At 36.4% G+C, this 21,310-nt stretch overlaps 1 protein-coding gene across 3 annotated transcripts in view; it reads left to right on the forward strand.

Annotated features, from left to right (window-relative positions):
• The first annotated feature begins 768 nt into the window (after nucleotides 1-768).
• The window catches only part of LOC126821839 (TAF6-like RNA polymerase II p300/CBP-associated factor-associated factor 65 kDa subunit 6L), a 43,748-nt gene continuing 23,206 nt past the window's right edge, over nucleotides 769-21,310 (forward strand). Inside the window, exons 1-8 of one of the 3 annotated variants that reach the window (XM_050550351.2) lie at nucleotides 769-1,169; nucleotides 7,523-7,873; nucleotides 8,340-8,426; nucleotides 9,034-9,184; nucleotides 12,026-12,070; nucleotides 17,479-17,570; nucleotides 17,836-17,913; nucleotides 19,000-19,101. In XM_050550351.2, the coding sequence (XP_050406308.1) occupies nucleotides 7,688-7,873; nucleotides 8,340-8,426; nucleotides 9,034-9,184; nucleotides 12,026-12,070; nucleotides 17,479-17,570; nucleotides 17,836-17,913; nucleotides 19,000-19,101 (741 nt within the window). In that variant the 5' untranslated portion in view covers nucleotides 769-1,169; nucleotides 7,523-7,687. Of the gene's footprint in view, nucleotides 1,170-3,264; nucleotides 3,564-7,522; nucleotides 7,874-8,339; nucleotides 8,427-9,033; nucleotides 9,185-12,025; nucleotides 12,071-17,478; nucleotides 17,571-17,835; nucleotides 17,914-18,999; nucleotides 19,102-21,310 lie in introns of those variants that run through there. The other 2 variants (XM_050550352.2, XM_050550350.2) reach the window with 2 other exon arrangements.

Genomic DNA, 21,310 nt, shown 5'->3' on the forward strand with positions numbered 1-21,310 from the left:
GGGGGTGTAAAGTGTCTTTCTGCAGAGCAATCATTGTGTCGGAAGTGAGATTTTCACCCCAGTCAACTTCAAATCCCCGTAGCAAAAAATCTAAACGGTCAACCCCGTACAAATTTATGTTGAAAATTGCCAAATGTGGTCCCCGTTGTGCCTATAAAGATTGGAACCAATGGAATGTTGAGCAAACAGCTACAGCCTGTGCTGTTACAGCCATTTAACATTGAAGTCAATGGGCAAATAATTGCTAGTCTGATTCCATCTTATCTTAGTCTTACAACTAGAGTTATCTTTCCCTGGGATCGTTTATTTTTAATTACCGTATTTTAATGACATGCAGAAATAGTCACGTGATCAAATTTATTTCCGTAATATGCATGGAGAAAATCGCGAGTAGAAAATACGAAGTTGAAAGTCGAATGTCAAAAGTTGATTATTGAAAGTAGAAATTCTGTTGTTGAAAGTAGAATATTTACGACTTAAAGTTGAAAAGGTGGACGTATTAGGTTGAAAAGCACGAGCGGTATATGTTTCCCACACGAAAATGTCCATTTTGGATAAGAATTTTCTCGTTTGCTTTTTATTTTCTACTTTCTACTGCAGATAGCATTTTGAACCTGATACCCCGCCATATTATGCATCTAGAAAGGGGAGGCTGTTGTCTCGTTCTGTGCCCACGGTGAACTTAGTTTCATTATGCTGTGTGTTGAGCTGGTCTACTAAGGAGTTGGGGTTGGCGTTGGGGTTGGCGTGGGGGGGGGGGGGCGTGACCAAGTCGACAACATCGTAGGAGACGAACTTACGTTGATAATGTTATTCGAGTCATGTGAAAATACAAATTTCGAAAAGTATTGGGCTGTGTACTATGGTCTCGGGAGCACACATGTAACCTGACTTTGGGTGGATTTTGAAGGTGAAGACGTGTTTCGGGTCTTCGGTGTGATGAGCAGAAATGGGGTCTTACGTTGCAGTGTGTAGTTTAATTGGTCTTGAAGGGTGTTAACAATGCTGACGTAGTCAGGTGTATCCATTATAACAGTTAACGTCTCTTTGTCCGCAGGTACTGTTGTGATGGCCCTGTCTTTCTGAAGTTCTTTGGGGGCTTTGTGTTCTCTTTAGGTGTGGTTGTCGAGTAGTCACCTGTGAGGAGGCTAACATTTTAAACAGTTTTGGTAATATTATTATTCCTTCTGAGATGTTTTAGCAAGTGCTTGGGTTGAGTTTTAGTTGATATTATTGGTATGGTTGCATTTCGCAGGGATGTATAGTTTGGCATTGACTTCAATCTGTTGCGAATAATGCTATATGTATCAGGAGTAATGTGGAGGCTAGCTGCAGGGTGACGCTCCCTAATAGCGACGAGAGAATCTGCATCGACGCTTCGCCCGAAATAAACATCTTAGTATAACCTGTGATTTATACAATTGTGTCATGAGACATGTCTGAAATGTTTAAACGACATTTTTTCCGACTATTGTTTCCAGAAATTTCTGATGTCCTGAAATGCAACGGTAAAATTTGTTGGCGGGTGTTCAAATGGTTGGGATCAATGTTGCAAAACCAGATAATGCTATATTGGACGACTCTCAGGCGGCTGTATTCACGGGCTAAAATAGCGGGAAAACCCGCTTGCGGTCGTCTGATTGTCATATTTTTTTCTGAGAAAGACCTCCCCTATACGGAATGAATGAAAAATGGGATTAAAAAGGGCGTTTAGCTTTATTCTTTGGAATCTTAAAATAAACGAAAATGGGTCTATAAGCACACATTAATGTATTATAAAGTGATTTCTATTCAATTTAAATTTTTTTGTTGTAATTATTTATGTTCGGTGAAACACGCGAACAGTCTAAATTGAACTTTCGTTTGTGCCTGCTTAGTTCATTCTATACGTTTTTTTTTTATTTTATCATTTAAGTGAGTTCCGCATTATCTTGTGGAGTATGCTTTTTGTGTTTATTATTTCCATAGAATACACGAACCATGTAGGCTACTGATTTTAACAAGTCCATTGTGTTTTAAATACTGTAGTGGATATTAGAAGGGCCCGTGAGAGGGGAAAGGGCGACAGCTGGGACACTTGTCCAGGTAGGCTAGGCGAACTTCGGATTTATGTGAGCTGGGGAACACCCGCCAACATGTTACCGTTGCATTTCTGGACATCAGAAACTTCTGGAAACAATAGTCGGGAAATGTAGTTTAAAGGGCGTATGGTTATATTCTTTTGAACCTTAAAATAGACGAAAATGGGTCTAAAATATGAAAATATGGATGTATATACAGTAACTCAGACCTAATTGTAATTTTTAATTATGTTCGGCGTTCGGTAAAATAATATGTGAACTGTTCAAACTGAATGTCAGTCGTTTAGGCCTGCGTACTCCATTCTAGACATATTTTAGATTATTATTATGTCGTTTATGAATCAGTTTGTAATTACTATTTACCACTGACAAAGGTGGGGGGGGGGGGGTACGCCGGAAAATCCCCATGAAGGTGGTAGACAGTGTTTATCCATAAGACACTTTAAAGAAAATTGATGACACAAATAATGATTGATGCCCAACAAATATCCCACAGCGCAGATTGCCTTTAAACCAAAAATATCGTGGGATTTCGGGCACTTTATTTTGGCAACTAAGGCAAAACGTGATTTGTTCCACAATTTAGTTTTTTTTTAACTGTCTGCCCGAGAAAATTTTCTATTCCCGTAAAATTGACGTTTTTTTAAAACTATTATTTTGTCAGTTACCAAATGCCTCCAAAAGATTATTAATTTGTTATTTGTGAATCAGTATACATGTAGTTACTTCTACACTTTACTAGTTGTTCATAATTACAAAATGGCGTCCGAAACCATAGCTAGGGTAGACTTACACGATTTGTTTAGCCTACTGATTATAAAATGTTAATTGTGTCTTAAATAGGCCTATTTGATATTAAGATCCTAGGAATATAGTAATAGTATCACGGCAAGATAACACAAATAATATTGATTGGAAATGATCAATATTGAATTCTAATTCGTGTTTTTATTTTCGAATATTATGGAAAATATTGAGTTAGAGACTTAATTACTAGCATTATTAATAAAATTTAATATACTTTTAGAAACCTCTGTAAACCTTATTCCATGTTCTTTGATATTTATTATTATTATTGTATTGTAGTTGTACTTTGTATTGTATGCTTTATCATACTCATGTATTGACCATGTAGTTGTGAAATAAAGCATTATTATTATTATTACTTAGTAGAGCTCCTTTAAATGCAGGGGGGAGGGGGGCTGCGTACCACACACAAACAATTACACAAGACAGACTTTACTGAAAATGAAAAACAAGCACAACCGTACTTAGTCCACTCGGCAACCCTCCGCAGATTCCAGTACCGTACATGTTGGAGGGTTCTGAATGCACCGAGAGATAACTCTGATTGAACTAACAACTGTCATGGCGGTAAAATGGAGGCAAATTTCTTAGAACTAACAGAAGAGGAACTTTTTAGGGAAATACAACCATAATATTTTCCAGCAAACGAACAGTTTTGCATAGTTTGACACTCAAGTATGACATCTTTCGTTTATTTTGTGAATTTTATAGTATTTTTAAAATTACGACGGATTTCTTTCTATTTTTGCGAAACACAGGAACGATGACGACAGTTCTGTAATTTTAATTTGTCTGCCTTTAAAATATCTATTTGTTATTTTGTTGCAATGAGTAGGGTACCCCACCATAAATAAATATCTCCAAATATCTCGACAATTACACCACAATATTTAGATAAATACCAAGCCTTAAATCAGTTTCGCACATTTATAGGGTATACAGACAACTCATCCCAAAGACAACTCATCCCATGACAACTCATCCCAATATAAGACAACTCATTCCAAGATAAAAGACAAATCATCCCAACTTTAAAACATGGGTCGAGCTAGAAGACAACTCATCCCAACAAATATAAGTGCCAGTTATACATGTATTTGTTTTAATACGTTCTTGTTTGTACTTAATAAGCTATGACCATAACCTTCTATAAATAATAGACTGAAAAATGGTTACGAGTGTGGGCCATATCATCCGTGCAATTCTGCGTAAAAAATAGGTTACGTACCCTTGTTTTGTCATTAGTCTCCCTTAACTAGTCTACCAACCATTCTACATCAAATTGATTGGCCGGGATAATCAAGACTACTTTTTTACGAAACATAACAGAAAGCTGGAACAAGAAATTTAATTTAGAAACACGCACATTAGGCAACTCAACAGTTGTTTTAAGAACCTTGTAAAAGTAAAATGAAACTACTCCTAGCTAGGGCTGTGTCGATGCAGTTCATTTTCGATACGATACGTATTGACGATACGCGATACGTATCGCGATATGATGACATCACGAATTATGCCCAAAATAATCTCAAACTACATTCTGTTTCAATATGTTTGAGATGGGTAAGCATCAGGGTTCTTAATCCATTTTGAAACAAACCGGCCAGAATTGGGTCAATTGAGGTCCCGTAGGATATGGGTTAATTATAAGCTCCATTCCCTTTAATATAACTAGTCTTCAACAAAAATAATTCTTGGTAATTTGTTGTGGAAAATGTCGTATTTTAATGTATGTGATTACCACAAAAATAACGACAGGTACACCTTTTGAAAATTTTCCATATTTAATTCACGTACCATCTTGAAGTTCGAGTAATATTCCAGAATAAATTAATTACTGTCTTCGTTTATTCGATGAAACGTTCGCTTTTCATAAGTCGATGATCTAAAATATTAGCATTTTTCAACTATTGCCAGTATCAGAAAATGCCGTACGTACACAAAATAAGCTGATACGGCACCATGGCATTTCTTCATAACACAATTTGTAGTCTTTGTCTATCAGGTAACTAGCCACGTAACTTGGCCAAAGTTTTTATTCATTCGTCAATTGATAGACACAAGTACGGCACAATTGTCAAGTGACAACTGTACTTGAAATTGCTTTAAAAAAAACCTTCCGTACGATTATGATATAGCCTTCAATAAAAACAATATTTTTTAAATTAAGCCTTTGTCAGAATGTGTATAAAATAAAAAAAAATCATAACAGTAAGCGCTATTTAGAACTGGTTTATTGAGCTAATTCCAAGCAATATGTCACGTGTTATTGGAATTCTATCAGGAAAATATATTATTAAATGACTGTTTCTCGGTGTATTCGGTGTTCTATCGGGATTATATTCAATGAAGATGAATCCATCAATGTATGATCCAGTTATTATTTTAATATCTACCGGTACCTGGAATTCATACAGAGCGCAGAAGACGCTCGATTGGCAAACCATGCCGAGATCGTCTTCTTTCACCACGTGGGTTTCGTGGTCTTTCTTAACCGAGGAATTTTTTCAACGATACGGCTATATTAGGTATCGATTTAAATATCGCTGGAATGTATCGATACATATCAGTGTATCGATAAATGGACACAGCCCTACTGCTAGCTAGTATCATGTTCTTGTCTAACCTGAGTGTTTCAGAGATATTATTTGTACTAGTTAATGATAAAGCAATTTAAATAATAAAACAAACATATTTTCTAAAGCTGCTGTAATAACCAAAAAGCTAAATATTACTGCTATTCAGAATCATCAACAATAGATATTTTACGGCTGTAATAGTTGATAGATGTTTAGAGAATTTCACGTGCGATGGCTATTTAGAGACTCTGTTATCGCACTGCGTGATATACCAGAAATCACTTTGAGACAGGCCAATGAAGCATGCACATTCGCCATGTCGAGTTCAACTTTCTGTAGGGTAAATGTTTGCTGCACGGGGCACCCTACAATAAGACTATTTTGTGCTGTATTGCCTATCTTTTGTTGTGTTATCATGTATTCTTTGACATGGTGTTTAAAACTTTAACGTGTGTAGCAGTTTCAATTATCACTCAGGAATTAGGCCACAGTTAATTGTCTGTTTCTCATGACCCGCCCGCATGTCAGTTTTCATCCGTAATAATTACGCACTTCCATAACTATTAGGTCAAATTTAGTGAGGACACATATTCATCCTGTAAAGTTTGTAAAACTATAAATTGTTTGCCTTTAGATATAGCAAAGAATTGACGCATAAAAATCCATTATTTAATTTATCAATAAACATGTTAATTACTAGGCTAGAATGTGAAAAAGTATGCAACGTTCCATACATACTTCATAAGGCACTTGTCATTTGTAATAAAATTCACGGAAGATATAAATGTCTTTAAATTCCTGTTAAAATATTTTATTTACGTGACTAGCACTCTGTGACTAACTGTCTCAAAACTGCTGAGTGCTGACATGAGATAGCCTCAATCATCAGGTACCTACTGATTGACATTGACTTTACTGTATTTTATTAACCATGACACTCTATAAACACAGTAACAAAAGGAAACAAGAACACTAATAAAGTAAATGGTCAGGTTTGGTAAAGATAGAGAAAAAAAATAAAAGTATTTACATGTATGTATCACGATGCCATGTGTCGATGGTGTCAAAGTTGAAGACAATTAACATATGGGTTATTGGAACTATCTTCCTTCACTGCTAATGAAACGAACACGTGTAAATTCTTTGGAATTAGCTGAGATGCTAAATAATATAACTTGTTTTGTGTTTAAAAATCCAAAGGTATGCTTTTAAATATTTATGTCAGAACAAATTATTAAATCAACCTGATTGGAACAGGTCATTTTGTCACCTGCCAAAATAGGGAGAGATGAAGAAATGAAATGCCAAGAATGAATGAATTAACGAACATATCATTAATAGTTTAGACCTACATGTATTATTATATGATCAAGTTTGCCGATGTCCACCTATTGTGCAATAGATATTGTAAATCTATAAAATTTATTAAATGGGATTAAATCATAGACGCCGGTTACCATTGAATTTTCAATGACCAAGTAACTGACATTAGTTATTCCTGAAATACAAACAGCATTAAACTCGAAAATTTTAAATTCCATCGCAATGATTTATAACTACCCCATGTATATTTCACAAACACAGGTCATGAGAAACAGACAATCAATTAACCGCAGCCTATTCAATCATTGTATGTAAAATTTGGCAGACTGGGGATCAGTTGTTTCAATATAGAACTCCTATGCAATCAGTAGTGTTGCCTATAACCGTTGTAAATAAATTTGAGTAGATTGCTGTTCAGTTATTATATATTTCAATATAAATCTATGCAATTTTTATGTTGCCCAAACATTACCGATCGTTTGGACTGCAGCTTGTTTTTTATTGCAAAACATAGATGTTAAAAAAATTTTGAACCTTATCCTCCTACATCATCCTATGTTTTATCATGTGATACTGATATGTGCCATTTTGTGAGGAACTTTGTCAAAAATGCAATTTCACAATAGATTTTATCTTACTGAGGTGATAGAATAATTGTAATTTATTCGTACTGGCCAAAAACAGTAGTAAGCCCAGGTCTGTTTGCTTGACTATCTATTTTTATTTTTACAGAATAGTTAAAAGTACAGAATTTCTTTTGTATTGTATTTTCAAAAAAAATACCAATAATAGAAGCTAATCTACAGGCAGACATTTATTATGAATAACAATGAACAGTATTTGATGCGAAAATGAAAGTGAGAACATAATATACAAGGCAAAGAACAAGTCCGCAACATGAGTTCAGAAAACCCAAGTAGTGCTGAAGAGAAAAAGATCACAGATAATGACATAGCCTTTGCCATAATAACTAAAGACTCTGTCCGAGTTATGGCGGAGGCAGCAGGCCATGCTGACATATCTGATGAAGTGGCTGCCCTTCTGAGTGAAGATGTCAGCTATAGATTAAGGGAGGTTACTATGGTAGGTGTTTGAATTAGTTGTTTGGTGTAGCTTGACAAGGGGGGTTGGATGGCTGAATGTTTAGCACGTGCGCGCTGTATCATAAGGCCTTTCAATGAGTCAACTGGCTTGGTTTCGAATCCCCGGTTGTACGTGACAAGGAGTAGGGTTGCCTGTCCAACCTTGTGGGTTTTCTCCGGGTCCTCTGGTTTCCTCCCACTGCTACAGTCCCCTGCGCGCAAGCAAATTATTAAAATTAAAATTAAACCATAATAGTCCCGAAATGACCTAGTTTGTCTGTCTCTCTCTCTCTCTCTTTCTCTAGCTTGACAATTATCATAACATTTTTGAATGAAATCATTCATATATAACTTTGATAAGATCATGTTGCAAATGGTGGGTGGTGAGTGGCGCTTTGATTTTTTGATAATTTTTGATATTTGCAAGTATCATACATGTATGTTTAGTTGTTGTTTTATTGTTTTAGAACAGCACACAGTTCATGAAACACGGTAAAAGAAGAAAGTTGGTAACAGAAGATTTTAACAGAGCTTTAAGGGGAATGGATGTTCAGGTATTTATCTTTTCTTTTTCTTATACAGTTTATAAACACTATCTGACAATAACTCACCAACAGTTAATATCAAATTGTAGCGAATTCAAAACAATGATGAAGAAGCCAATATGATTAAAACACAGATCCTATTTCGTTTCGTTTTTTATAGTTCAAAATTTCGTTTTACTTGTCTTCACGACACTAGGATCTAAAAGAGTTGTTATATAACAGGCGTTCTAGTTGATGTGAGGAATTAGCCAATGAAACGGTCTGTTATGGCGAGTTCTAAGCGTTCTCTACATGAAACTATGTGTAAACCCCTATAAATATCAACTCTGATTGATTAATCAATGTCCGGCGTCATAGGGTCAAAACCCGTTCGTATAACCCCTGACACGACCTCCCAGTATAGCTAGTCAGATCTTCATGTAGTGTAGGTCATCGAAAGTATAAAAAAACAAAACGAAATATAGATTTGTATTTTGGTCAGATTCTGAAGAAGCAATAAGTAACCTAAACCAATTCTATGTACAAATATAAATTAAAAATTTGTGTGAATACCGTTTACTTCATACAGGTCCAATCATCAAGACTTTATTTCTAATTTTAATCTTTATTCTTGTAGCCAATATTTGGTCATGGATCATCTGAAGCCTTGAGTTTTAAACAGACACGTGATGGAGATATTCATTTTGTAGAAGATGGTGAGGTTAATTTCTGTGATATTGCTCTTGGGAGATATGTTCCTAAAAATCTTGGAGAGACAAGCATTAAAGGTAAGTAGAGCAGTCTAACTCTTAGTCTAAACATAGATACAAGTGGGTTAAAATATTCAAAATTCGAAGTTATTATAGCCTATTTAACTGATCTGAAAGTTTTACATGTAGGTACAAAGTTTGAACAATTTGGAAATTATTTCAGAAAGTCGAGTTAAACCAACTTACTTAATTCAGACTAGAAACTTTTTGATCTAATCAACTCGACTATCACACTTTGGTATATCAATAACTACAGCTATATGTAAATACAATTTTACTTAAGTTTGGAAAATCTCTGTATGTATTTCCGGCAATACTATATACCGGAAAACACTGGAAAACAACCGGAAAACACCATTTTATACTGAATACCGGAAAACACCGGAAAAACACTAAATACTGGAAAACATCCTAAATACCGGAAAACATCCTAAATACCGGAAAACACCCTAAATAGGTAACCCGGAGCCTGGTCCTCTGTGTGCGGTTTTGGACCAAGTGAGCGCCGATGAAGGAAGGTCAAGGTCATGTTCGTTTTACAAATAGCCCCCCCCCCCCCCCCAAAAAAAATCCGATTTTTTTTTCTCCCAAATTTTTTTGGCGAAAAAAATTTTCTGTCCCCCCCAAAAAATAGAATTTTTCCGAAAAATTGGTTTTACAAAAAAACATTCCGTAGGAAATAATTTTACAGAGAAAAATACTGGAAACAAAATTTGAATTTTTTGAGAGAGAAATTTGGGAGAAGAAATTCTTAAAAAAAATCTGAAAAGAAATTTTTCTTTGACCGTAGGCGATCGCTCGCTTGTATGTTAATGAACTTATTTCATCAGCGCTCACCTGGTCCAAAACCACACACGAGGACCAAACTCCGCATTACTAAATACCTACCTGAAAACTTAGAAGAGTAAACTGTGCCTGAGATTTTTTTTAGAGAGCGCGCTGCGCCGCTCCGGAAGGGATCATCGTCAGGGTGGGACGGGGGGTGGAATTGTCCAGTCACGTGACGAACATAGATCTTCCATTCCTCAACCCATATTATTTCCACAGTCATTGTCATTAATCACAAATTACGGGATGATATACGAAAATGCAGGTTTACTTTGAAATAGTGCAAATGATACTTTTCCATCTACAATCTTCAGATCAAAGGAAGAAAGTTCTTGCACAGTGTAGCATAATTTGTGCAACAGAAGACATCTTGAATATCGATTGTCGGAAAAAACATTTTCTCAGGGACATTTTTTTCCGATTACGCATTCGGTGTAAGTCTTCAGCCACCAGGAAGTGGTTAATATAGTAATGTTTTATTACGATAGTAGTACATAAAACAAATTGGTTGCCTGAGGTTCTCGGGGGGGGGAAGTAGCCTCATCGGCTAGAGTCCTCTATTTCACAAACAAAAACAACAATTGCTTCCTTGAAAATTTATGGATCAACCCTTTTCACAGACGTCCAGCTTAAGATAGAATATGTAGTTTCCTCATGGACAATTGGGCGAAAGTTGGGGTTTTCTCAAGGAAAACTGGTCAACGAGTTGGGGAATAAAGCTCGAAAAGTAATCCAGAAAAAAAATCCTGTGTGCGGCCCTCGGATTATGATGGAATATGTTGAATATTATTATGGTTCAAGTGATTATATTTGACCCTGGAATGAAAGTAAGCTCAAAAACAAGTAGATTTTTAGCCCTTCCAACCAGATGGATAGCTCTTGGAAAGGATAGACACTTTTCAGATTACAGCCTGTCCGAGAATTGCGTGGCATCCATTTCGTTTGGTGATTAGGACACATAGCGGTTAAACCTGGAACTTCAACTCGAACTATTCAGAGATTTATTAACTCGCTTTTGATGATACTTGCTGTTTTATGATGCGATTTTTTTGTTACCTAGGGAGGAGTTGGCCTAATCGTGCCTTCCACTAATTCGTACCACCCTGATGCCAGCGTTACTGGTAAGAATCAGGAGACCGGCGCAACCGGCATATAACGGGGCCCTCAGAGGGCTGTGTTTAATCTACTGAAATACTGAAACACTGAAATCTACTAAAATTTACTGAAAACTAAAATTAAAATACAAAATAAAATATGGTCAATGATGGAGGTAGACTGATTGCGTCTTTTAAAACATTCAAAACATAATAGGCATCAACAAAATTTTGGAGAAAAAAAATCGGAAATTTTTTTTGGGGGGGGGGGGGGGCTATTTGTAAAACGAACATCATAATGACCATGACTTTCCTTCATCGGCGCTCACTTGGACCAAAACCGCACACAGAGGACCAGGCTCCGGGTTACCTATTTAGGGTGTTTTCCGGTATTTAGGATGTTTTCCGGTATTTAGTGTTTTTCCGGTGTTTTCCGGTATTCAGTATAAAATGGTGTTTTCCGGTTGTTTTCCGGTGTTTTCCGGTATATAGTATGGCCGTGTATTTCTACGAAAAAGTATCGCAAAGCTTTAGATAGTAGTATCAACATGAATAAACATTTCTAAAAATGTTTCACATGGAATTAATTAGAATTATTAGTTCAAATATATCTGGCAGTGGTATGTTTTTTTTTAAATAGTGGTATTATGTGATTGATGATTTATGTGAGTTTGTTGAGTTTGTCATTTCTATAAATGTAGCAACTTTGAATTTTTAGTGAAAATTGTAGATAAACTGCAAATTTACTTCTTTTGGTTTCTAAGATAAAAATAATTTTGTACAATGTCTTTTATTTTCTGTGTTACAAATCTTTATATACCGGCGAGCTTATGCATGCCAGTAATTAATTTATTACAAAGTCAAATTTTATGATACCCAATGGGGGGAGTCTGACTGTCAGTGCAGTTATTATAATTTGTTTTTGATTTTCTTTCAGCTGATTGGTTGGCTGTTGAGGGAATTCCAAAATCTTCTTCTACAGGTAAGAATTCAGTTTGTCCACTATACATGTTTGACATAAAAGCAGACGTCAAACCTCACTTTGGTTTAATTGTGAGATCTACACACATGCATGTAGTTGCTAAATACATAATCGGGGATACAGCAGAATGCAGGTTTCATCTCAATAAAATTACCTGATTATTAGGGTGACCACCTTTGCTTGATCATATTGCAGGACATCATCTTTTTTAAAAAAAACAAACCTGTACAGTATGCATAACAATGTTGATATAGTCACTTCACTTTTCGTCATAGCAACAATAGAAAATCAAACTATGAAATATTCACACAAGCCTGGTTTATATTTGTGTGTCATATGATATTTACCATGAATCTTTTAGGATAATAATATAAATTCAAGTCATATAATATTCATATCTTTCATTTCAAACAAAATATATAAATTATTAATTTGTGCGACAGAACCGTTTGAAAGGGTGCGTTGGCGTTGAATTAAATCTTTAAGTTACAATCAAATGACTGCCGAATTATCATCCATGTACATTAATCGTTTATCGCTAAAATTAAATCATGCCGAAGGCAGTGAAACGTTTTGAAATTTTATTGCTTAAGTTTAATCATGCTAAATGTTGTGAAACTGATTGAGATTTTATAATAACTTAGTATAAAGGATGTTATGCTGGTTAAAGATGCATGATTTAAGAGCTGGGGGGGCTGGATGGCCGAATGGTTAGCACGTGCGAGCTGGATCATAAGGTCTGTCATTGAGTCAACTGGCGTGGTTTTGATTCCCCGGTTGTACGTGACAAGGAGTGTCGCGGTCGCCTGTCCAACCTTGTGGGTTTTCTCTGGGTCTTCTGGTTTCCTCCCACTGCTAAAGACCCATACGCGCAAGCGAATGATTGAAATAAAATTAGATCATGTGTTAGTCCCAAAATGACCTAGTTTGTGTCGAGTGGACTTAAAACCCATCTCTCCTTCTCTCTGGTATATTCGAGACTAAGCCTCGCTTTCCCATTTTTAAATTAAATTTTTAAATGGCCAACCGTTCTAATCTAGTTAAATCTCGAGTATCCTATGCCATCGAGAGTTGATTATGGTCTTGTTTTGTTAATAAATGTCTTATGGCTTATATAACATTTCAAGCCTAAAGGAAGACCTGCAAAAGGCAGATTTAGCTCTTGCATAATGTATGTTTAAACTATTATTGCAAGAACTGTCAGCTCTTTATCTAAATCTTAGGTAATTCATCTTTTACTGTCCCTGGTTGATCATCACATACAAGATACCTTTACACAATCATCAGTTATGCATCAATGGACATACATGTATTTGAATTTTACTAATTCAGAGACGACAAAGCGAAAGCGAATGTAATTGATACTCCATTAAACCAAGTATACATATCAAAATAAAGGAACAAGCAATTCGATACATCCATTGTCTTCCAGTTTTTTTGGTTTTTTTTATATATATATACAGTGCACTCTGTCACATCCGACCTCTGATCACTCCGGCACTCTGTTACATCCGACACCATTTTCATGTCCCGATTTATTTCCTTATTACTTCAGACAAAAAATCTCTGGGTAATTCGACCTCTGTACGTTCCGGATTACGACATCAATCAGTCGTCCCGTCATACGATTTCCATTGAATCGACACCGTATAATCCGGCCTCGCTACCGTGGGTCTTTGTTGATTACTTTGATAATTTTAATCTCTTGTACGACAGTTGTGACAAATACTCAAGAATATCCACGAATTTTTCCCCGAATTCACAGTCGTAAAAATATTCCTAGCTCCCATTGGAAACATTCGTTGCGCATGCCGATTGAACCTGGATAACCTATAAGTTTGGTCACCCTACGGATGTCTTCGAACCGTGTGACGATGCTCGATTCACAGTCCGGAACGTCCCAAATTGACAGAATTGCAATCGAGTGACATGGAATTCAGTCCTGTCACAGTTCTGTCAGTCCCGACGATGGAGGTAGTGTGAGTAGAATTGTGACGTAATTAAACACGACGAGCAGGTTTCGGCTTCATGGTTGGATGAGATATTTATATATCCAGTCGACGCATGCGTTGTAGCCCGAAGTACCCATTTTCACTCGATTGTCAATATTTTTGGGATTGAGAGAACGTTCAATCGAGTACGCCCATAATCAATGAACACGTGATAGCAAAGACAAGAGTGCGATCAACTGAAGACGGCGAAGGAGATAAATTAACGACAGACTTGACCTATTCAAAATGCCTACGCATGTTAAATGAAATAAAAAGTAATGCAATAAAATTTTGAATGTACAGAAAGGTTTATCATTTTTAAAGGGAATAACATTCTGATGATTCAAAGTTCTATTTTCGAAGCTACATTATAATAATACTTCCGGTTTTCGAAGTTACAATTTTTCCGGTTTTGAGAAAACTGGGTATTCCGCCACTCTTCGTAATCAGACATATTGTAACGACCCCGTACGATGTCGGATGCGACAGAGTGCACTGTCTATATAAAATAGAAATACATAGCCTTCGGTCACGGCAAATGCCCCAGTAGTCAGCTAATGTTTTTTTGTTTATGTGATTCATAATGTAACAAATACTAGTATTTATTTAATTTTAATATTCTTTGGGTAAGAGGGGGTTTGGGTGGCCCCTTGGTTAACGCATGCATTTTAGATCATAAGTTCTGTCATTGAGTCAAGTGACGTGGTTTCGATTCCCCGCTTGTATGTGACAAGGAATGGGATCGCCATCTAACCTTGTCCACTGGTTTCCTCCCAAAGCTAAAGACCTTATGTGCAAGCGAATTATAGTTTGTTTCGAGTGGGCGTAAAATTCCATTTGTCTTTTTGCCTCTCTTCTCTCTCCCCCTGGACTGTTTTGACAATAATTGACTTTGGTAGTTTATTGCATAGAAAAGGTCTAGCATAGGACAAAGCACGTTTTCCAAGTTGTAAATTAATATTTGGAGATTTTTAAAGATGTACTGTCTGAGAACTGAGATTTCTACTGGTAGTGCAGGTCTATACAATATTTTTAAAAATATAATATGTGAATTAATTATATTCATTTAATTTAATTTTCTTTGAGTATGGTGACGGTCGTGGTGTTGTCGGTTGCGCTGCTGATAGTGGTTGTAGTTGTAGTGTGAGGTGTCAATGTTATATAAATTATATTCGTCAATATTTTCGATTTCTTAAGTTTATTACATTAAAATATCGTAATTGAAATGGGATTTAACGCCCGACTGGGCTAATGAAGACGGGCATACGCCATATTGTGCCCTATGATCGAAATTGTGCCCGGGAACGGTGCTACGGCCTTTAATCTTATATCGAATTCCAACTGCCAAGGATGTTTTTGCATCACATCCGAATGAGTATACGTTGACCATGGCCCTCTGTCCTGCACCAGTGACAGGAGGGGGGGGGGCACACCGGTGGATTTGGTGGATTTTCAGAATGATGTACAGGGAAAGGTGATCTACATGTTGTGTCCTATGATCAAAATTGTGCCCGGGACCGGTGCTACGGCCTATACTCTTATATCGAATTCCAACTGCCAAGGATTCTTTTGCGTCTCATCCGAATGAGTATACGTTGACCAAGGCCCTCTGTCCTGCACCAGTGACGGGGGGAAGGAGGGGGGCACGCCGGTGGATTTCGGTGGATTTTCAGAATGATGTACAGGGAAAGGTGATCTACATGTTGGTACAAAAGACCTTCTAAAGGAATTTGTGGTTGGTCTTTCGTCTTTCAGTATTTTGACTAGACTAATAATTAAATAGACTATAGCGAGACTAGATTCAGGCATATTACTGTATAGAAATCTTCCATGTGAGCAATTGCGGGACAGTTTGGTTGGTTTTCGGGACGCGGGACTTGGAAACATTTTGCGGGACTGTCCCGCGAAATGCGGGAGGGGTGGTCACCCTACTGATTATGTAAAACATCTCTGAAGTTCTTTACCCTCCTTCTCAATAGGAACTGGATGCTCCTGACTATAATATTAGATTTAGATGTGTCACATTTCCAGATATCTTTTATTCCTTAAAATTTTGACTGCTTTCCATTGAATTAAGAATATGTGTAAACTGTGGATCAATGAAGATAATAATTGTTAATCTCTACTGCTGTATCCAATCCAAGTAAGGGAGAATTTAAATGAACATTTTCAACTAAGTTTTACAGAAAATGTTAACTTACACTTCTACAGTTCGAAAATTCAGTCTATCATCATAAAGAGCCATATGGTTAGGATACTGAACTTAAAACATGAATATCTTGGCTTTGAATCCCAGCATTGATTGAGAAGATTTTTAAAGTCCATTTCTCCCTGTCTTTATTAGTCCAGTCACTGTACAAAAATAGGAGGTTAAACTTGATTTCATTTCAATCCTGTTTCTCACTTTTAACAAGAAAAATGTGCATATTTGTTCAGATGGCTATAAAAATTGTACAAATTGTTTAAGAACTTCAGCGATTTCTTGTCAGTTGCAATTTGAAGAAATTACTCTGTACATATAACCATAGAAATAAAATTGCTGTGTTTTAAGCAAAATGGACTAAGACTAGTAATTATTTCCCTTTATTTCATGATGGACGAATGTAGTGCAAGTTTTTCCCTTGCACTGCTGTATCATAAGGCCTGTCATTGAGTCAACTGGCATGGTTTCGAATCCCCGGTCGTACGTGACATGAGTAGGGCCGCCTGTCCAACCTCGTGGGTTTTCTCCGGGTCCTCCGGTTACCTCCCACTGCTAAAGACCCCTACGCGCAAGCGAATTATTGAAATAAAATTAAAACCGTATGTTAGTCCCGAAATGACCTAGTTTGTGTCGAGTGGACGTTAAACCCCATTCTCTCTCTCTCTTGAAAATGCATAGATTTTCATAATCTTTGGCCAGGGCATTGCATATATGTTTGTTTATTAGATAACAACAGATTTGTTTAAACTGCGAGTTATAAATAGACAATTTTTCCCTTAATTTTTTTCTCCCCTTTTCCAGCATTTTTTGGTTGAGTTTTTGGTCTAGAATTGGAGAAAAGGGATCAAATTTGCAATTTCGTAGCAGCTTTGGGTAATACATGTACTGATGATATTACAGCGGAGGGATAGGGGGTGTAAAGTGTCTTACTGCAGAGCAATCATTGTGTTGTACGTAACATTTTGACCTTAGGTAGCAAAAAATCTAAACGATCAACCCCTACAAAAGTATTATGAGGAGAGTGCCAAATCCTGTCTCCTATGTGCTTATTAAGATTTGAACCAACGGAATGTTAAGGAAAAAACTACAGCCTGTGATGTTACAGCCATTTAACATTGAAGTCAATGGGCAAATAATTGCTAGTCTGAGTCCTGATATCGAGACATTAGGCCCGTTTCATTCAATAAATATGATGATGGTATGTTTCTTTACAGTAAAAATAAAGAAGGAATTATCTGAAGACATGTTAAATTATTATAATAATATAACTAAGGCTTTACTTAGTAGTGAAGCAGATATACGAAAGGTATTAAAACTTACAATACTTCATTTAGTTATTTCTTTACTTACAGTTACAGCCGTTACAGGCTATCACCTTGAATTATTTACTACAAATAATTGGATTTCACATTAAGTAGATCCATCCATTTTGGCATCCACTGTGGGCAATTAAATTTTGTACTGATACTAAAAATGCTGTACAATGTATCTATGAACATGCAGTTTAATTCGAGCATTAATTAATCTAGAATTGTAATCTTTTTTAGTATTATTCTAAATTATTTTTTCAGGTAGCCTTAGATGACATCAGAAAAAATCCAAATATAGTGCCTTTACTGTCTTATTTTGTTAATTATGTTTGTTATGGGGTAAGTTTAGATTTGATCAAAGTTAGATAATTACTGATACTTTCTAGCATGAAGAATGGTTAATTCTGTGAAACATACGAAAGAGGTGCTCTATTTTGATTCTGAAATATTTTGAATTGATAGAATTGTAATTGAGTGACACGAAATGGATTCCTGTCATAGTTCTGCCAATTTCATTAGCAGATGATGTGAAAGTAGAATTTCAGCTATGGTGATTGATCAAGATAGTAACATATTAAATAATGCATGTCTTATCACCTGAAGTTTTCAATTGTTCTTGAATGAAACAATCACGGTATTCAGATAATCCAATCCTTGATTGTTCAATCATAAATTCCCACAATCATATTTATATTCAAGGCTGCGTTTCCATGGGGATGCTTGATTGAACATTCCAGAATTGAATTCTGTCAAACCCAAGAATGTGAAAATCAAGTGAAAATGGTATTTGGGGCTAGAACGCATGCATCAACTGCATGAGAAAATATCTCAATCAGCCATGACAGCTGAAACATATTCAATAGGTTTAATTATGTTATGATTCTACTCACACCACCTCTGTTGTCAGGGCTGACAGAACTGTGACAGGACTGAATTCTGCGTCACTGGATTTCAATTCCATCGATTCGAAACGTTCCGGTCTGACAATCAAGCATCCCTATGAGTTTACAATAATGAATAGAGTTATTTCCCTTGAAATATGATTAACATATACATATCAGTATTCAATTCGCTTACCTGCACAGAAAACCAATTATTTCATACTAGACAAGCTAACACTAAAATCATTTATCAGTATTGTGTATTGTAATGATCTGATGTTCAAGGCTTCACAGTTCTTGGACAGATGTCTTGGACAGTATTAGTAGTTACCAGGAGCAACTTTGGTTGTAACTTTCAAATCAAACTTTTTTAAAGAGAATTTTAAAAAATATTACCGTCAAACAAAAAGTTAATACAAAAGGATAAATTTGGGTAATAGTATGTGGACTGAGTAAAAATCTCTAGTTTTTCATGAAATGATAACATGTAAATTGATGTTGACTATATATGCCTATTTAATATAATATTTATATTGTGTTACAGGTAAAGACAGTGAGTCATGACATCACCAAGTTAACTATATTATTACATACCATTAAATCATTAATCAACAATCCTAGTCTAGATCTGACTCCTCATCCTTATGTAAGTATACTATACTTTTCAAAAAAAGTAGGGGATATTCAGAAACAATTCAAAACTGCAGAAATGCTCTGCTGTTTTTATTAGAGGTAAGCAGTGTATGTTAATAACAGGCCAATTGCCTACACATGAACATAAACAGTTCATATGGGTGGCTTATCTGACAGCCCCATTTCACTCGCAATGAGATATACCGTCAAAAGTGAAAATGGACGTTTTTGATTTTTGTCTTAATAATGAGTAATTGCGCCACCAGTCCCCAGACATTCAACAATTTGTCGTGGCATGCTCCTAATCAACCGCCCAATCACGATTTGGGGCAATCTGACCCACTCCCCTTGCAGTGCCACGGCCAATTCTTGCAGTATTGTCGACGAACACGTCTCCCGATGAAAATAAACGTAACACACTAAAGCAAAGATACGCTATAAAGTAAATCTTATGCAAGAACCGATAGGAATGCTAACATGGATAGATAACCCTTCCTTGAAGTGTCAAATTTGACAATGAACCCCTCCAACGTGTATGGCGCTATTGCGTGTCCCATGTGCAGCTCAGTGGTTCTGTTGGGGCGATAAGTTCTTCGTCTGTGAACATACTCTCAAAGCATGTCAAGTGTCCATGACTATTTATCATATATCATCCTGCATAGGTATTTGCATTTCAATATCCCCTACTTTTTTTGAAGAGTATATATAACATACAGTAAGACTATTAAGAAGAAAAAATATTATTGATCAAACAATTATAATTGTACTGTTTGGACCAGGAACCGATCATAACATCATTACTGATCAAACCAATACGAGCATACCATGATCCGAGTATGACGTCATCGCAGCTACATGTATCATGGAATTGTGACATAATATTAAAAATCGTCAATCGATTGGCAAAACTTTAAGGCTTTTTTCGAAGAGTTTCACCTCCAAGAACAACAACAAGATGATTAACGTGTGGGGATCAGGTCCTGGTCCAAAAAGTACAAGTCAGTTTGACCTCTAGTTTTGTTTTCTTTTTAAAACTAAAGTATTCACCATAATTTTAGACTCGTCTACAGTATATATCAAAAATCGAAGTACTGATTTACTTTGAGTATTTATTCAACTGGAAAAGCATTAAAAAGTTCAGAATTAGAAATCTGAGCGATGGCTTAGCAGTTTTAGCCAACAATTTTATTTCAACATACCCAATGTTCTTGAAAGAAAAAGCATGATGTGCACACTGCCTTGTGTATGACACTAATTACTGTTGGACTAAGAGAGTGATAGCCCATTGTATAATGTAAGGATTATCACATTCTTTAAATAAATTGTCAAATATTTATTTAATAATAACAGTCCAAGTCAGCTCTAGTTAGGAGCCACAGTGGCTCAGGGAGTAGGATGCTTGCTCGCTATCATGGAGGTCCCATGTTCAATCCCAGCATTGGTCGAGAAAGTTCATGATTTTCCGACACAGGCATCGATATTTCCGCGTACATGCGCACGGTGTGCGCAGGCACAATCATTTCAAAAAAATTTTTGCAGGCACATTTTTAAAGATGTAGCCACGCCGGGCGGCGCCTGCGCCCGGCACTATTTTTTGCCGTCAAGCACAAAGAAAAAATCGAGGAAAGCCGCCCAGTCGTATTTAAACCCCTTCGTCCTTCTCTGTACACAAACTCGACGCTCGAAATTTACCACGGCAAAAACGGCAAAGCCATGGTAAAAGCCGACGTACGTACGTAAACCATGTCTGTCACGGCATAATTTTTTTTTGTGTGCCGTAGTAGACCCTATCATCCCAAATTAGTTTAAAGAAAGATGTATTGGTATTTTGTTTATTTAGACTTAGAAGATGTGTAGGCCTAGGTCTATTCATTTTACAATTATTCTACGGTCTTTATATTTGTTTATTTGCCGTAAATAGGTCACCCAGACCAATTTACGGCACTCCAATGTTAAAGGTTTGAATGTCGTAATTGTCCAACAAGTGCCTGCAAATTTTCACGACGTTTCTTATTTTATTTCTTACTCGTGTTGACCGTGGATTTGCTACGGCCCGAGAGTAGGACTAGGAGGACGATGAGAGCTTTCTCAGTTTCTGTCTGACCTGATTCTCATTCCACTGTAATAATAATAATATTCGTGAGACACGTACAACAACTTTACAAACAAGTCAAATATTGCAGACCTACCCTTTCCATCACCTGCAATGGTGTGGTAAAGTT

The sequence above is a fragment of the Patella vulgata genome, chromosome 5 (assembly GCF_932274485.2).
Source record: "Patella vulgata chromosome 5, xgPatVulg1.2, whole genome shotgun sequence".
In the NCBI taxonomy this organism is placed as follows: domain Eukaryota; kingdom Metazoa; phylum Mollusca; class Gastropoda; family Patellidae; genus Patella; species Patella vulgata.